Raw genomic sequence first — 17,452 nt, forward strand, 5'->3', positions numbered from 1 at the left:
GGTTAGTTCAGAGTTTTGGACGGAGGTTATTGATATCAAAACCGATCGCATCGCTCCACAGCCTGGGATCGAGCGCCTGTTGCGCAACACTCGATGTTGCGCAACAGTGGGACATCATGGAAAATGTTCCCCCCCTGTTTAGCCATACGACACCGAAAATCTTAAAACGTTAATAACTCTTGATCTAAATCATAACTTCTAATTCTAAGCAAAGATCATGTGTTAGACGGCCCACCGCGGTCCCGTCGCTAGTCATGATGGTTCATCTATCAGGAAATATATTTTAAAAAACATTGTTGTGACCTACCGTGACGTTTGGCCCCTGCCATGTCTCCTGTATAGAGGGGAAATAGACGAATTACCACATAATTCATTCATAACATTTATCTGTAAATAGTTTGTGATTCGTGAGCTGCAATATATTCTTCATGGGAATGGAGATCACGTTCTTTGCACTTGGTCACAAAGTAACCAACAGTTTGTACCGACCGCTGTTTCCTGATCACAAACCCTGAAAACCCTACAGTGGTTCTGCAGACAGATTTATACATTATGAAAGGTTGAATAAAATGTTAAGATAATCTCTTACCTTTCACCGCTTGGCGTACAACGCTTTAGACTCCAAACGCAAATTCATACAAATCCTCACACATTACAGACTCCTATACAACTAACCAGAACTCACAAGTGCAAGTATTAATGTTAGATTCTTATCCGTAGTTAATCATTAACTTCCATGTAGTCAAGTGACTGAAGTCCACGGCTCCACCCGCGGCCTCATCGTAGAGCAATAAAAGGTGATAATGATTTTATGTGGCCTGTGGTAGTCGTAGACATGGACGTGCACAACAGATCTGTTGACCCCATCCTGAGTACCCAGGATGGGGTCATGTTTAGACTACCCTAATAATGCCCTTTTCACTTGCCTCAGCCAAGCAACTCTGGTTTGGGGTGGCAAACGTGGCATGATGGCATCTCAATGTGGTCGTGAGTTTGTAGATCTGCTATTTTGCCATTCTATTTAAAATAGGACTTAGTGGCTAGTGTATTAATGTAGCCTGTATACAGTTCAGTTCAGTTCTGTTCATACATAAAACACATCATTTACATTTTCTACTTCTTTTGAGTGTCCGTTGCTTATGTCCTGTCCAATGGCCTAGGGAGAAGCCATAGGCTATACCTTTTCCCTTCCTTCCTTCCTACAAATGTGTGAAAGTCATATAAATATACCAAAAATCACACCCGTGTGAAGTGAGGGGCGCTCGTATCATCTTTTTATTTTTTATCCTGACATACATACCCAACCGACTCGATCGCATTGCACCGATCACAGTACCTTTTACTCGCCCAAGATATCATCAATAGCCAATAAGGGTCATTATTTTTACCTGACAATACAACGACTCAAACTTAATACATACAGGTATGTTTTAAGTGTAGCTTCTATTAATCTAACCTCTAATAATATATTAACGTCTAACTCATGTTGCTATGAATAGGTGACGTAATGATGATGTAAAACAAACTGTGTCAAAACAAACTTTTTGTTAATGGGATTTAATGTTTGTGTTAGGGACAAAACATACATTCATTTCTCGTCATTGTCAATGGCGTTTTTAGAACAAACATTGAACTAAAAACAAACATTAAACCTGTATATAGGCTACAGAAGATACTACTTCTAAGTATTAATAATGAGAGTGTCTTACACCGCTGGTCTGGGAATGCCCATATATGGACCCTTTTTTTAACGTTTTCGGGCCGGGTAGGGCGTAAAATGTGTACTCATTAGTAAGGCCAGGCAGGGCCTCGGGCCAGCCCAGTTCGGGCCCGGTTAGGGCCCAGGTAAAGGCCCAGGTAAGGGCGGGCCTTCATTTTCCGGCCTGTTGAGAACTCTAGTTCTTGGGACTAGCCCCTTTCGGGACCCTCGGTTACCTTTTCTGTAATTTAGACGGCGGTACCCTAGGGTCCCTTGAAAGTTAATCCACTCTCAAATAGACGCGGCTGTGTCTGGTGACGGTCACGGACACCTGCCGCGTCGCCGGAGTGTTGATGAGATGTTTCAAAGATGTATAGAGTAGCAGTAGACCGCGGAAACGTGTGCGAAGCAGCGTTAATCGGCGTTGCCGTTAAGTAGACAATTTTTTATCTATTTTTTAAGTTTTGGCTTCCCATGTCCCGCCTCCCGCACTGCGATTGGCTAGCTGCACGTTGCTGTATCCAGAGACCTTTTAGAAACACAGTTTTAAAGAGGAAACGTGTTCTTATATTTATAGTCCGGCGTCAAACAACTGCTTAAATTATAGTCTTTAAATAAAAATGTAGTCCAGTCAACCCCCCGTTCGCATGCGCAGTACTGCTTCCGTAAGATCGCATTGGGAAAACATGGTACTGGCGGACAAACAGCCGCTTTGTAAGCGGTTGTTTTACCCCAGACTTAAATTTTCACGTGTCGACCTTAACTATCTCAGTTCTGATACCTTTACGTTTTGAAACTGTTTCGCCACTGTTTGTGGACGGGCTCGACCCACCCAGATAGAGTCCATTTCAGCCTGTGCAGGGATATCCTGACACGGAACGGAACCTCATCTCGGAGCTAAAGCGTAGCAGCGTAGATATTGAGGTTCCAAACGGAGCTAATACTTTGAAATCAACCAAAGCTAATATTAACATCATTCATCCAGCATGTACCTATGGCATGTACGCGGTCGGCCAATCAGAAGCAGTAACTAGGTCTATAGCCAGTCACGGTGCGGTGTGTTAGTTTCAGAACATGATGACTGGGGATTCATGAGATAATGATTATCTCTGACTTGTCGAGGACTGCAACCCTCTTCAAGATCCATTCTGATTTCTGATAAAAGAATAAATAAAGGAAGTTAGGAAGAGAGAATTGCAGAGAAGCCAAAACTTCAAAAATAGATTAAAAATACTTAACGACAACGCCGATTAACGCTGCTTCGCACACGTTTCCGCCGTCTCCTACTGCTACTCTGCATCTAAACATCTCATCAACACTCAAGCGACGCCGCAGGTGTCCGTGACCAGACAGTGGTACAGCTGCGTCTATTTGAGAGTGGATACAATTTCAAGGGACCCTACCCTACGGTACCCGCCGTCCAAAATACAGAAAAGGTAACCGAGGGTCCCGAAAGGGGCTAGCTTGGGACCAGTACTGACTCCTGAGGCTTTGTGGCCTTGCCCTTTACTGAATGCTGTACAGAACAGACTCTGCAACAGGCCCATACTGTCATACACCTTTGCATTTACTGGCATGCCTCAACATGGAACAAGATTAAAGGGTTAGTTCACATTATTTTTTACTTAAAGCTGTGTAGATAATACTTAGTTACCATTAATATAGTGGTCGCAAAGGTATTAATTGATTGACTGAGGTCTGGTTTAGGTGAATATTAAGTAGTTTCGGTCATTTGGTGGGGGTCTGGGGGCCCCTCATTAGAAAAATTAATGAAAACTAGTGTTTTGTAGCCTATTATTGATCTATTTCTACCTTATAGCCCAACTTTGGTTCAACTTGGACCGCTCTGTCACATGGAACATTTGTGTGTCCAGTATCACTACGACAGCAGCACAAAAACACTTCTATCACTTCCCTGTGACAGAGAGGTAAAAGTTGAATGAAAGTTATATGGTAGGAATAGGTCGACAAAACAAATTGCTAGTTTGTGTAGATTTACTAAATCTACAGTTGATTTAGTCGACTAAAATGTATTTTGGTGGGCCTTGATGCCGTCGTAATGACTGCTGAAAATAGAAGATCTACAAGCTGCGACGCGTTGTGAGCTTGTAGATCTGCTATTTTCAGCATGCAACCAAGTGTAAAATAACTTGGATCTCTTGTCCACTAGTCCCAGCATTTTAGTCTAGTTTTTATCTGTTGACGAAATTGTCAATATATTTAGTCTTAGTTTTAGTCATCATAGCTTAGTTTTCATTTAGTTTCCGTTTAGTTTGTCAGTGAAAAAAGGTACTCGACGAACATTTTTCATTTTCGTTTTAGTCGACAAAAACAACCCTGGCCCTGACCAATACTTAATATTCACCAGAACCAGACCGAAACTCCCTGACTGATGTTTTTAGATATGACAACGTTTTTCTATATTTTTTTGTACAAACTGATGTTTTTCTTTGTACAAACTGATGTTTTTCTAAAAAACGTTTTGTTTACCTTTTTTCTATATTTTTTGTACAAACTGTTTTTCTAAAAAACTTTGTTTACAATGTTGTGCTTGTTTCTATATTTAAATAAACTACATTACATTTGACCGTACATTTGACTCTTGTGTTATATTCTTGTGAAATATTCAGTAAAGTATTCTTGTGAAATATTCAGTAAAGTATATAAAAGAGCTCAAAGGGTACATATTCAGTCAGACAACTCACCCCGAAAGTGAAGACAACTCACCCCGAAAGTGAAGACAGCTCACCCCCGAAAGTGAAGACAGCTCACCCCCGAAAGTGAAGACATCTCCGGACAACTCACTTGGAGGTGCAAAAAGGGTGAGTTGTCTTGTTACCAACGGTTCCAAAAGATCTGTGGGGGTGTGGGCCAACTCTGATGTGAGATCCACCCCCTTACACATTACTTAGAATAAACCAAATCCTGTGATGGTTTGATGTGTTCATTAGATAGCTTCAGTCCATCCAAACAGTAAATTGACATTGAAATGTATTTAGCACCAATATTTTACAATGCAGAAATTGCAGATACAGTGTAATTTAAATTGCTTCAGTCCATCCAAGCAGTAAATTGACTTTATTCAAACAATATCAAATTCTATGATTTCTATATTAGCATCAGATCATTTTAAAATCTACTAAAAGGAACACAGTTTACTACTAATAAGAAAAAAGTTTAGTTCCCATTAGCTTCTATTTGGGAAAGATTGTTTTAGCTTGTGCAATAGAAAAAGACCCCAACATTGGCAATAGGATTACAGTAAGCCATACTACTCTTTACATACAAGTTAGTTTAAGTTTATTCATCTCTGAGGATAAACTGATAGCCCATCTCAATGGATACAAATAATGAGTAAGCCATGCTTAACCCTGTAGTAAATCCTGGTTAGCCATGGAAACGATACTAATGACATACATGGCTACTTTGGTCCAGAACATATAAGAAGTAATAGGGTACATTCAGTGACAGAAGTTGTACTTAGGTCTTAGGGGCGGGGGTAAAGTTCCTGTTCACCACTAGTAGAGACTACTATCCTCTGCGAGGCATCCAGCTCGACTGGGCTTTCAAATAAACACAATTGACCATGTTTGCGACAGGGAAGCTGGACGCGGGAGGGCATTCTTTGTCGACGCACTAGCGACTCCCTACAATCCTACATAATAGCAAATAATCATACAACATGGTTATATGTATTCCGGAACATTGGAACAGAATAAAGTTAAAAAAAATGTCAAGATAATGTCACGATGATGGTCCCATTATTACTGCACTACTACAGTATTTTCAGAGGTACAGAAAATCTTGTTTTAATGCCTCATGGGGGCAACTTCAAGTGCTAATATTGATAGCAAAACATTTACTATATTAATGCGGTCATAAACATGATTGTTGTCTAAATTGCGTTTTTAGTCACATGAAAAGTTTAAAATTGAGTCTGGAGAAAACATAATGCAATGAAAAGCCATGATTCAGATTATTTTTCCTTCTTTTTGAAAATCTAAAAAGGTAAACAAACAAGAGATATTTAAATTGGTACAGTATTATTGACCTGAAAAATAATGGCCCAGACTCACTATATAAAATAAATAAATAATGTTCTTTTCCAGAGCACACACTGTGCCTTTGTTTGTTTGTGTGTATCAGATGTGATTGGCTGCTAGGATCTTGTCTCTGTTCTCCTCATACTGGTGAATCATCTTCTGAAGGTCGTGGTCAGCAGGTATGACCTGGATGGAGGAGAGATACACCATTATTGTATTCAATTATTAGGCTGAAATCATTCAGACCCGGGAAGCAACTGTGTAGTTTTAGATTTACGTTTTTCAGAAAACTGTAAAATAATATTTAGAAGGCATTAAGCTGCCGTTGGGCAGAAACCTCTTAGCTCCATTTTATTTTCATTTTTTTCATAAAGTAACTCCATACTTGATCATACTACAGTGGGTACGTTTACATGAGGTCTTTCAACCCCTCTTAATTCCGAATAGAAGTTAAATCCTATTAAACGTTGTCATGTAAACACCTACAAAAACTTAAATCCGAATGAAAATGCTCGATGCGATTTAAAAACCATTCCGATGTCACTGGCCGGATTATTCCGATGTTGAATGCGATTGGCCGAAAGTTGGACTCATGTATACACTGCTTCGGATGTAAATTCATTCTGGTCTTTCTGAGCATGCTCATTTCCAAGGCGCTCCAACTCCAAGGCGCTAATATCCAAGGCGCGCCGAGGAGTTTGCACATAGAGCGCGTTATTTCGTGCATTTTGCAGATCCGAAATCCACACAAAAAAACCGTGGAGCAGGCTGCAGCAGTGGTGATGATCCCCCTGATCTGTGAGTGTTCAAAGATCCAACCGTCCCGAGTTGATGATCACTCTGATAATTTTCAAACATGTTTGATAGGCCTATAGGTTATATAGCCAGCCTATATGTATATGGATGCTTCATGCTACTGTAGGCTAAGTGCATCGGGGGACTCACAGAAAGATGTAGTAATCTCACACACACACACACACACACACACACACACACACACACACACAGTCCCAAGAATACGATATTATCGCTATAATGTCCATCCTATCCCTTTAAACTTTTATAGGCTATAACTTGCCTATTCCAAGTTGCAACCAAAACGTCATGAAACATAACGGCTTAGCAGTTTAATTGGGACACGTTGTCAGCCTGTAGATCAGCGCTTACTTACACAATGTACGTGCATTGTGCAAAGACGAATCACAAATAAACCCAAGGCCAATAGCCTTGTGAGGCGCACAGCGAAAAGTTGATAAATGCGATGCGTGTGTGTGTGTGTGTGTGTGTGTGTGTGTGTGTGTGTTCAACAGTCTCTCTCTCTCTCTCTCCTCTCTCAAAAATAACGAGCGAACCTTGATACAATAATAATCAGTGTGTTGCGTGCCCTGGCCGTGCTGTGTAGATAATAAAGTACAAATAAAAACGAGATGATCACCTTCCCAGCGGAGAAGGGGAGCCGCAGCGGGTGGGGAATAAAATACGGTAAACATATACGCCCGCCCCTATCCAACCAGCAGCCTCAAAGCTACTGCAGAATGAAATGATGGGATTTCAAAGTATCGTCTTTCGTCTGTAATGTTTGTAGCCTATTGTTGAGACAGTCACATAATGAATGAACTGCCTATATTTTATGTGTCCAGCAGATGGCGTAGTTTCACGTGAATTAACATATATCATGTCTTATATCACATCTCCTTGTAAACGCTCATTCGGATGACCATTTCCCATGTAAACACGCAGTAAAAAACATTACTTCGGATGTATTTTATTCGGAAGTATTTATTCGGAATGATCAGCCTGCATGTAACCGCGGCCAGTGTCACACAAAAGCACCACAAGTTGCAGATCCACAAGCTCGAAAAGTGAAGCGTTTTGAGTTTGTTGATCTGCTACTCTTGCAAAAAGTTGTTGGATGTTGGATTTCTAACTTTTTGCAATGTTCACGCAACCAAGATGTGATATCAACACAGAGGTGACACAGATAAAATAATTAGGAGGGAATTTGATTTTCATGAGGGTATAAATTATTATCATCATCATTATAATTGTGATAAAAAAAACATCACATACACACAAGGATTGCGCAATTGCTCCTTACATTTGGTGGTTGCGCGGCTTGCGCCTACATGTTATGTACTGTACATGCGGAATTACTCAAGATTGAGCAAATGTATGGCCTATTTTAACTGCATAGTTAAAATAAGTGATAATTTCAATCTTTTTTAGCACTCTTCTATGCAGTGGGATGGAGTCGTTTGCAAATAAGAGTGACGTTTAAGTGGCAACATGAAAGTTAAGAAGTATGTCACATGCTACTTAAAGCATAAGGATAAGCATAAGCATAAGTTTGACATTTTTGCCTTATATTGTTAATGTTAATGGTAGGGTCACAAGAAACCCCTATAAAAAATTGCTCAATACTGACAGACGGTCAGCAAGTGGATTCATGAATGTATGTTATACTATTTAGACAATACTTTTACTAAAAGAAAAGACTATACCAAATTTCCCACCCCACAAGCCCGGCTGCCGGACTAGTAGTTTGGCTTCCTGCTATCAGTTACTCACTAAGACAGGAGCAGGAAGTGCAAAGGAAGTGCGGTTGATTAGCCAGTCTTCATACAGCTGGTGGATAGACTCTAAATACTCCTGGGCAGACAGATAGACACACACACACACACACACACACACGCACACACACAGTGAGACAGATCCTCGGTAAGTTGGAGTTTGTGACAAATGGACTGAAATTGATAGTAGTTGACTTACGTATTTAATAAACTGCAGCACCTTACATATACATATCTAATAACCTAGACATATGTATCTAATAACCCAACCAGACTTTTCCCAGTAAACATCATAACAACATAGCACACATTAGCAGCTATGTGATTGGTCTCACCAGAGGAATGACTTTCTCCTCCTCCCTGCATCTCTGTTTCAGCCTCTCATGGCAGGTCTCAGGAGAACTCTGGAGGTAAACTGGAGAGCAAGAAAGATGGAGAAATATGAAATGAGGGTCAATAGAGGGAACTGTGCATGCATAGAGGGTGGCAAATCGAGTAGCAAAGTGAGTTTAACTGCTGCATTCTCACCAATCAGATCAACAGGAATAGATATGTTAGTCACGATCCAATCAAACCACTCGCTGAGAACGGCATAGTCCACCTCAGGCATCTTCCCACTGAAAAACACAGGAGATGGGTAGAGAAAATCTACTTCAGGCCTTCTAAATTGAAAAAGTGTGTCAAACGTGAAAAGGACTTATGTGACACAGTATATACACTGAAGGGAGGGAAGATGCAGTTGGGGAGGGAAGATGCCATAAATGTGTAATTTCGAGTTGGTAATGCTCATAAAGATTTGCTACTATAAATGAAAGCCAATAATTATTAAAGAACGTTGTACTGGGCATAGAATCCCATAGGCCATTATTTTTATTGAATTCCTAAGTTTTAACAGTATCAGTTGCAACTTTTGAACTCTTTTGCAAAATTGGAATAGGAAACTCCATTGCGTTGCCTAACACCGGGGCTCCACCGGGCGCGTCAGCGTCGCGTCTCCGTCACCGTCAGGGAATGTTCCCTTTTTAATCAATGAAGGGTGGCTCCACTGCCCGCGTTGCGTGACATTAACGCGTGCATTAAAATGTAACCGGTGCGTTTTGACGCACGCGACGGAGACGCAACGCGTCCGGTGGAGCCCTGGCGTTAGTGTCTTGTATCTTCACATGCTACCACTGTGAAGCTAGAGGCTCATTTCCATATGTGGACAACAGAGTAGCTGTTCTAAACTCTACATTATGAATAAATAGCTCTGAAATAGACTGAAGAGCCCGGGCCTGTATAATTGGTCTGAGGCTGCTTACTAGGCTTCCAGAGATCAAACTACCTTTTAAAGAGGTTTTCCACAAAGATGTACTTGGCACTGAAGATGGACCTCTCCATCATCCTCACGGGATCACTCTAGAAACAAAGAGAAACCATGCAGTACCACAGCTAGCTAGCATCACCAATAAACATATTTAATCTATCCTTCCTCTGACACGTGTGTGCACCTGCATGAGACAGATGAGATTGTTGAAAGGTATTCAGAGACTTACGATGGCCGACAGGTGTCTGTCTAGCATTGTCAGTTGTATATATGTTTGTAATGTGATGCCCCATCGTGTAGGATCCTGGTACATCAGTCCCTGGAGGATACACAGAGAAAAATAACATAACATAGCTACTCAACGGGACAGGGGTTCACTGGAAATTTGATAGGGCGACTTCTCAGGATGGCTAATACAAAATGGCCACATGTGGAAGCTAACTTGACAAGATATTACACTTCTATAGAATTGCTCGATGATGGTTTTCATCACTTCACTATAGAGACAAAAATGCAACAATAATAATAATATCTGACAGTGAATTCATGTACAGTACCAAAGGGTTGTGTCCTCTGACGTTCCTCCATTTAGAAACTGGCTCTGTTAAGACCTGGTGTAATATAGGACAAGAAAGGAGCATGGAAGAAGAAATAAATTAATATAGAAGAAAACTATATCTAACTCATTTAAGCATTTTGTTTGTCTGATAATAATTGTTCCATGGTTGTCAAAAGTGGCAGGAAACAGCTGTACAGTACAGTATAATTACTTAAAGGACAACTTTAGTTTTTTTCAACCAAGGTTCATGTTTTAGGATGTTATTAGAGAAAGTAAAAGATGATTTTTGACAGGGGGGCGGGGGCATTCGAGCATGGGGCTAAATATGTATTTTTTTACAAAATATTATGGCGATTTATTTTTTAATTATTTACTATAGTCCTAATAAACCCCAGGAAATTACATCTGGCCACAAAAAAATCCCAGGATCTACTGAATGTGAAGGTAGCCTACTGGGGGGAAGCCACACTGTGTGTCATAGGCTCAATATCAGTTTGACACATTCAGTAGATCTCGTGATCTTTTGTGGCCGGATGAAATTTCCTGGGGTTTATTAGGACTATAGTAAATAATTAAAAAATAAATCGCTATAAAATGTTGTAAAAAAAATACATATTTAGACCCATGCTCGAATGCCCCCGCCCCCCTGTCAAAAACAGCTAAAATCCCTAAAACGAAAGAAAGCCGCAAATGAAAAAAGAATAACACTCATCTTTTAGTTTCTCTAATAACATCCTAAAACATGAACCTTGGTTGAAAAAAACTAAAGTTGTCCTTTAACATAATTTTGTTCCACAGTATCAAAAACATGGCAGCCATGGTATCTTTTAATCTCATTCATGTCTTGGGTGTGATCTATAAGATTGGAGCTGAGATTCCAGGTCTATTTTAAATTATCAGTATTGGCTATATTATGCCAGATCACATTCATGTCCTTTGTATAATTGCATAATGGGGTAAAATATGGCATTGATATGTTTACTATTTAGCAAAAATAGGCAAAAATATTAATGTCATACTTTGCATTAAGCAAAACAAAGAATTGAAGTCTACCATTGCATACGCAACGTAGCTGCAAAGCTTACACCAAAAGTAGCAATACCCAAGGCATTATTTACTGTGAATATATAAGACGATAACGCACTGGTTAAGAGGGATGGATGCAAACTACAGTAACAGCATCACAATAACAAAACAGAGAAGATGCCACTTTATATTATTGTCTGTCATTTCTGCCATAGCCATTTTGTTTTTAACATTGTCTTTTCATATCATTCATTATATTTAATTAATATTCAATTTAATAATTTGTTTCCCCCCGATATATTATTTATAATCCGACATTTCCCTGTTGTGCAAACAACTTTGCAGATAGAACTGCAAAGTTCTATCATCAGAATGTGATCCTTGCCTTTGTCTTACCTCAATATTGCTAGTTTTACTGAAATACTCCAGACATGTGGTCTTTCCACTGGCAATGTTGCCCTCTATACAGATCTGAAAACAGGTCAAGAACACAGAGACATGGATTCTATAAATTTAGTCATTTTTTAATAAAAGCATAAATGGATTGTGTCAAGAAATCCAGTCATTTAAATGTATATTAAAAACAAAAATCCAAGGAGTAGAGAGACACCTACCACTGTTTTCTTCTCCTCTCCATTCCGTACTAATTTTCCTTGGGAGGAAGATAACATTGTGAGATAAGACTTCACTTTCCACACCTCCCCAGTGCTGGCCTCAATCAGGATAAGAAGCAAACTAAAGCAAAGCCAGTGAACAAAATTATGTTAATATGGGTGCAGCAGGCAATTAGGGGAAGCAAGTTTCAGAAGATTATGGTGAACCATAACAATAAGAGTGTAAATAGTCGGATCTGAGAGGCTGAAATGTGTGGAACTCAAGTTGTCTTCAGTTAACAATTATGTTCTTTATGGTAGTGGTTCACAACCTGCGGGTCGGGACCCCCACATGATTGATTGATTGATTGATTGATCCCAGATAACAGTAAAGTGACAATTTAAGGACTTTTAATACCCAATAAAAAAAATAAGAAAATAAATACAATTTAAAAAGACCATTACTGCATCAAACGTAATCAACAAACGATGCTATAAAAACTGGTCAAACTTTGGCCGAATTGTCAAATAATAAGAGGAAAACTTTTTGGAATAGCCAGTCAAATACTGGCTTGACCAGTACAAGTACACTAATAGATTGCCAAATATCGGCAATTTTCACAGGTCTGTGGAAGTGCTTGTCAGGGTGGATTATCTGATTATTTCTCAACCTGGAAAGGTTGAGAACAGCTGCTTTTGATAACGGTTTCAAAAGATACTCTTTTAAAAGGAATTTCTGATTAAAACACTGAACACAATATATAAACTAAAGGCTGATGAATAACAGATTCCCATCAAGCGACAGAGAGAGAGACAGACAGACAGACAGACAATCTATCTTCGGATATTTTATCGATTTGATCAAATACTACATAGACTATCATAGTCCCAGTCTAAAGCAGTAGCCTACCAACAGCTATCATTTGAGCTATCATTTGTGTTCAATTTTTGATGAATTGAACACGGTGGACCCTCTTGTAAACAAGTGTAATGCTTAATTGGGTCGTCCACTCACAGTTAACAGTCTTTGTATTGAGCTTGTGCTTGAAATGTACTGTAATTCAGCAAACTGTTAATAAATAATTCAATCAATCAATCAAGCGAGGACAACGAATATGTACCCCGTCGTTATCCCATGGTGTGTACGACACTGTACGTGTTAGTTTAGTAATTACCATTGGTTGCAAAGTAAGTATATAAAGACGAATGGATTTCATTTCACTCACTAGTCTGCGCAGTCCTGCTGTGTGCTCTTGTCTGTATTATGAGCCCCCGGGCGTTCATCCGATGAGTTAACGGTATTTTACACAGAGAAGATGACACTATAGTACAATTAAAAGGTGTTGGCGTAACAGATCTCCACAAGGCCTTCATACAGTGACGCGATACGTACATCTCGCATGAAAAGAAACGCGGTTAGAAACATACAATACAATAACACGTTGAGACTAGTAATGACTAGACATTGAGTAAAAGGACAACATCAAAACTGAACCAGGAAGAAGTCGGCACAGGGACGCAGTCACGTGTCTGTGGTGTCATCATAGAGCTGGGTCTTCTTCTTCTTGTTGATTTCCGGCAGTGTGGACGCCGCGAGGCGTATTACTGCCCTCCACTGGTCTGGTGATTTATTCACCTAAATCTTGTCATATAGTCCAGTGTCATGCAGGAACTGCAGAACTGCCTCAGAGGTTCTTTGGTGGTTCTCATTATGGCCAAATAAAGATGAAACTGAAAAGGACTCCTCTCCTGCCTCTGCCATCCTTAGGAAAAGGGATTGTCTTTCTATGCTGTACTCCTTACACTCTAGGAAAACATGTTTAACTGTTTCTGGCTTTCCACACTGGCAGAGCCCTGTGTCGTGCTTCCCAATGAGGAACAGGTTCTTATTTAAGCCACAGTGCCCCAGCCTCAGTCTGCATAACTTTACTGCGCCTCTGCGTGATGCTGTAATACAGAAGCATTCTTTGTTTACTTTAGGTTGCACCTGAAAGTAGTGCCTCCCCTTGTCCTCCTTCTCCCATTCCCCTTGCCACTCCATTATCAGTCCCTCTTTGCTCATTCCCCTAAGTTCCACCCTCCCCAGGGGCAGATGGACATCTACTTCCCTACCCAGGCTTCCCTTGGCAAGGAGGTCCACCCTCTCGTTTCCTTCAACCCCTGCATGTCCTGGGACCCAACAGAAGGTTACCTCACTCGCCATCCCAATTCTGCCCATGGCACACAGGATTTCCAGCACTATGTCCGGACGGGCCTTGCTTTTGCCCCCTCTCAAGGCTTCTAGTGCTGCAGCAGAGTCTGAGCATATGACTGCCTCTCTCGGTCTCCCCTGTTCCACCCACCTTACTGCCCACAAGATTGCTAGCAGTTCTGTGGTAAAGACTGAGCTATTGTCGGAGATCCGCACACTGTATTCCAGCTCCAGCTGTTCAATGTACACCCCAAACCCTGCCCTCCTACTGGCTGGGTCTCTAGAGCCATCTGTATACACTAGTGTCTTGCCCCCCCTAGCGGCCTTGAATAGGTACTCCTCCACTTTATTTTTTACCTCCCTCTTATCTTCCTCCTGGAGGAAGCGTAGCTCAATGTCGAGCTCAGGAAGCAGCCATGGAGGGGATGGTGCCCAGACTGTGTGCTCTGCTATTCCTCCTTGCCCCAGCCCTAGCTCTCTGGCCTGCTGGTTAACTCTGCACATGTACGGCTCGTACCTACTGCCTCCTTCCCCCTCCTGCAGCAGGCATCTGGCTGGAAACGCTTGTCTGCTCCCGCTGAGCTTCATCCAGTACTGCAGCCCCAGCTTGCTGCGCCTTAGCCGCAGAGGCATTTCTCCCATTTCAACCAGCAGCGCTGGGACCGGGGACGTCGTAAAGGCCCCACAGCACTGCCTCAGTGCCCTGGCCTGCAGGACGTCCAGCCGGCCCAGCACCGCCTTCGAAGCGGCACCATATACATAACTGCCATAGTCAATCGCCGATCTAATCATGGCCTGATATATCAGTCTCAGCGTCCCCCTATCAGCTCCCCACTCACACCCAGCTAGGCTTCGCAGGACATTAATAACCTTTCCACACTTCTCCACTATTTTATTTATGTGCACCGCCCAGGTCATTCTTTCTTCAAACCAGATTCCCAAGAACTTAAATACCTTCACCTTCCCCAGTGGTGACCCATACAGCTTCAGTCCAAGAGCAGGCAGCTTCCTTTTAAATCCAAAAATAACATAATTTGACTTGGGCGCTGATATCCTGAAGCCCCATGTATTGCCCCACTCCTCTACTTTCTGCAAGGCTTTTTGGACCTGTCCCAGAATGTACCCTACATTGCGCCCCCTTTTCCAAATTGCTCCATCGTCCGCGAACAGGGACAGCCCAAACCCCCCTCCTATGCCAGCAAAGATGTCATTAATCATTATGTTAAATAACACTGGAGAGATTACGCTTCCCTGGGGGGTGCCATTCTCTATGCCTACTTTTTTAGACATGACACCATCCACCCGGACCTGTATAGTTCTGTCCTTCAGAAAGTCTTGCACCCAGTTGAACATTCGGCCTCTTACCCCTAGGTCATGCATTTTAATTAATAGCCCATCCTTCCACAGAGAGTCATATGCCTTCTCAATGTCCAGGAACACCCCTACTACCACCTCTTTATGGCTGAATGCCCTCTTTATGTCTTGGTCCAGCAGTGCCACAGACTCCATTGTGGACCGCCCATTCCTGAACCCATTCTGAAATTCGACAAATAGTCCTCTGGACTCCAAATAATAGACCAGCCTGTTTGTGACCATTCTCTCCATTATTTTACAGAGCACTGAGGTGAGTGCTATTGGCCGGTATGACCCAGGGTCAGACGCCTCTTTGCCCGGTTTCAGGATCGGGACCACTACTGCATGTTTCCACTCCTTAGGTAGGTACCCCTCTTCCCATACCGTGTTTATCAACGCCAAGACCTCTTCCAACACAAGGTCGTCCAGGTGTTTAAGCATCTCGTAGGAGAGCCTGTCCCGCCCTGGAGAGGTGTTTGCCCCCGCCATTACAGCCTCCCTCAGTTCTTTAATTGAGAAGAAGACATTGACTGCGCTATCGTTTTCAGAGCATCTTACCAGTTTCCACTGGCTGGCTGCCAAGACCTCCGCCCTCCTCCTACCCCTCTCTTCTCCTGCACACTCGGACCTGTGCACCTCCTGAAAGCTTTCCACCAGCATGTCAGCTTTCTCCTTGTTAGACACTGCCTCCAACTCACCCTTCTGCAGCACCGGCATAGACCTCTTTTTGTAGACCCCTGACATCTTGTGGACCGCTGACCATAGCTGCCCTATTGGTGTCTCTGGCCCTATTCCCTCACAGAAAGCCCTCCAGCTGTTCCTCTTTTCCTCCTTTATGACTCTCCTTGCCAACGCCTTTAGCCTCTTAAATTCAATCACATTTTCCCACATTGGGTACTTCCTTAATTTACGGAATGCTCTGTTCCTATTTCTAACCGCTTCATCACACCTCTTACTCCACCAGGGGACACGCTTTCGGGCCCTGGCCTCTCGCTTCTTTGGGATGGTGCCGCTAGCTGCATCATGGATCATAGAGCACAATGAATTGTTCCACTTGTCCACTGAGCCCTCGCTGTCAACCTGTCCCACTAGGCTTTCCGCCTTTTCCTGAAACTCGTCCCACTTGGCCCGAGCAAAATTATACCTAGGAACCGTCTCTCCCTCTTCCTTCCTTAGCTCTCTCCCAAACTTACTCATTATTGTATAGTGATCACTGCCCAAGTTACATGACTCATCTACTTCCCACTCCCCAACTCTTGCCAAGCTAGGGGATGCTATCGTTAGGTCCAGTTGGCTGGACGTATTCCTAGCAATGTCATACCTCGTTGGTCTCCCGTCGTTTAAGACTACCAGCCCGTGGTTGTCCAGCCAGTCCTCTATCACACCCCCATTACTGTCCCTTTGCCCGCTACCCCATAATGGGTTGTGGGCATTAAAGTCACCCGCCCATATCACTGGGCTCCTTACTTTCTCCATTACTTCGTCCAAGTCTGACAGCACCAGGCTCTTGCAGGGGTTGTAGAAGTTAATCACAGTCACACTCTTTTTGCTCCTACTCCCGACCTCTGTGCTATTAGCCTCCTCATTGTGGTTACCACTGCCATTACATCCATCCGTTTGCTTTTGGCTGTCCCAAACCTCCACTGCAACACACTCTAGGTTCCCACTTAGCCCCAGTCTCCTATACTGGAGCCCCTTTTTAACAAAAGTGGCACAGCCCCCATGGGTCCTGTCAACCTCCCCTGCCTCCCCTCCTACTACTTCTGCCCTGTCCAGTCTCAAGCTATCATACCCTGGGATTACAAAATCCAGGCACGGCCGCAGCCACGTCTCTTGTACACAAATGACCTCTGGCTCGTTCTCGAGCCTGTCAACAAACTTTTTTAGTTCCTGTCCATTCCTCACTAGGCTTCGAGCATTCCACTGTAGGACACAGAACATAAGGAGACTAACAAATGCCCACTTCATCATATTCACCTTCGGTTACACCACTAGCACCCACAGTGTCTCCTACCTCTTCCCTGCTCCCCGGCCGGCCCTGTCCCCTCTTGTTGTTTACATCTAGAATGAGCTGGTGCACTACCGCTGGGTCCTTTTTAACCCCAAGGAACC

General features: G+C 42.5%; 1 protein-coding gene across 2 annotated transcripts; it reads right to left on the minus strand.

The window, feature by feature from the left end:
• Positions 1 to 4,760: 4,760 nt before the first annotated feature.
• On the minus strand, positions 4,761 to 13,336 carry tk2 (thymidine kinase 2). Of its 2 annotated transcripts, none has more exons than XM_079512115.1 (10): positions 13,023 to 13,336; positions 11,818 to 11,855; positions 11,600 to 11,674; positions 10,176 to 10,229; positions 9,848 to 9,937; positions 9,637 to 9,710; positions 8,841 to 8,929; positions 8,648 to 8,727; positions 8,311 to 8,391; positions 4,761 to 5,928 (listed from the first exon to the last, which is right to left on the minus strand). In XM_079512115.1, the coding sequence occupies exons 1-10, from the start codon at positions 13,189 to 13,191 to the stop codon at positions 5,842 to 5,844; spliced, it is 837 nt and encodes a 278-aa protein (XP_079368241.1). In that variant the 5' UTR covers positions 13,192 to 13,336; the 3' UTR covers positions 4,761 to 5,841. The 2 variants fall into 2 exon arrangements, with proteins under 2 accessions (XP_079368241.1, XP_079368242.1); XM_079512116.1 differs by having other exon boundaries at positions 11,818 to 11,938.
• Between the last annotated feature and the right edge of the window lie 4,116 nt (positions 13,337 to 17,452).

This window comes from Electrona antarctica (genome assembly GCF_951216825.1).
Source record: "Electrona antarctica genome assembly, chromosome: 10".
Lineage (NCBI taxonomy): Eukaryota > Metazoa > Chordata > Actinopteri > Myctophiformes > Myctophidae > Electrona > Electrona antarctica.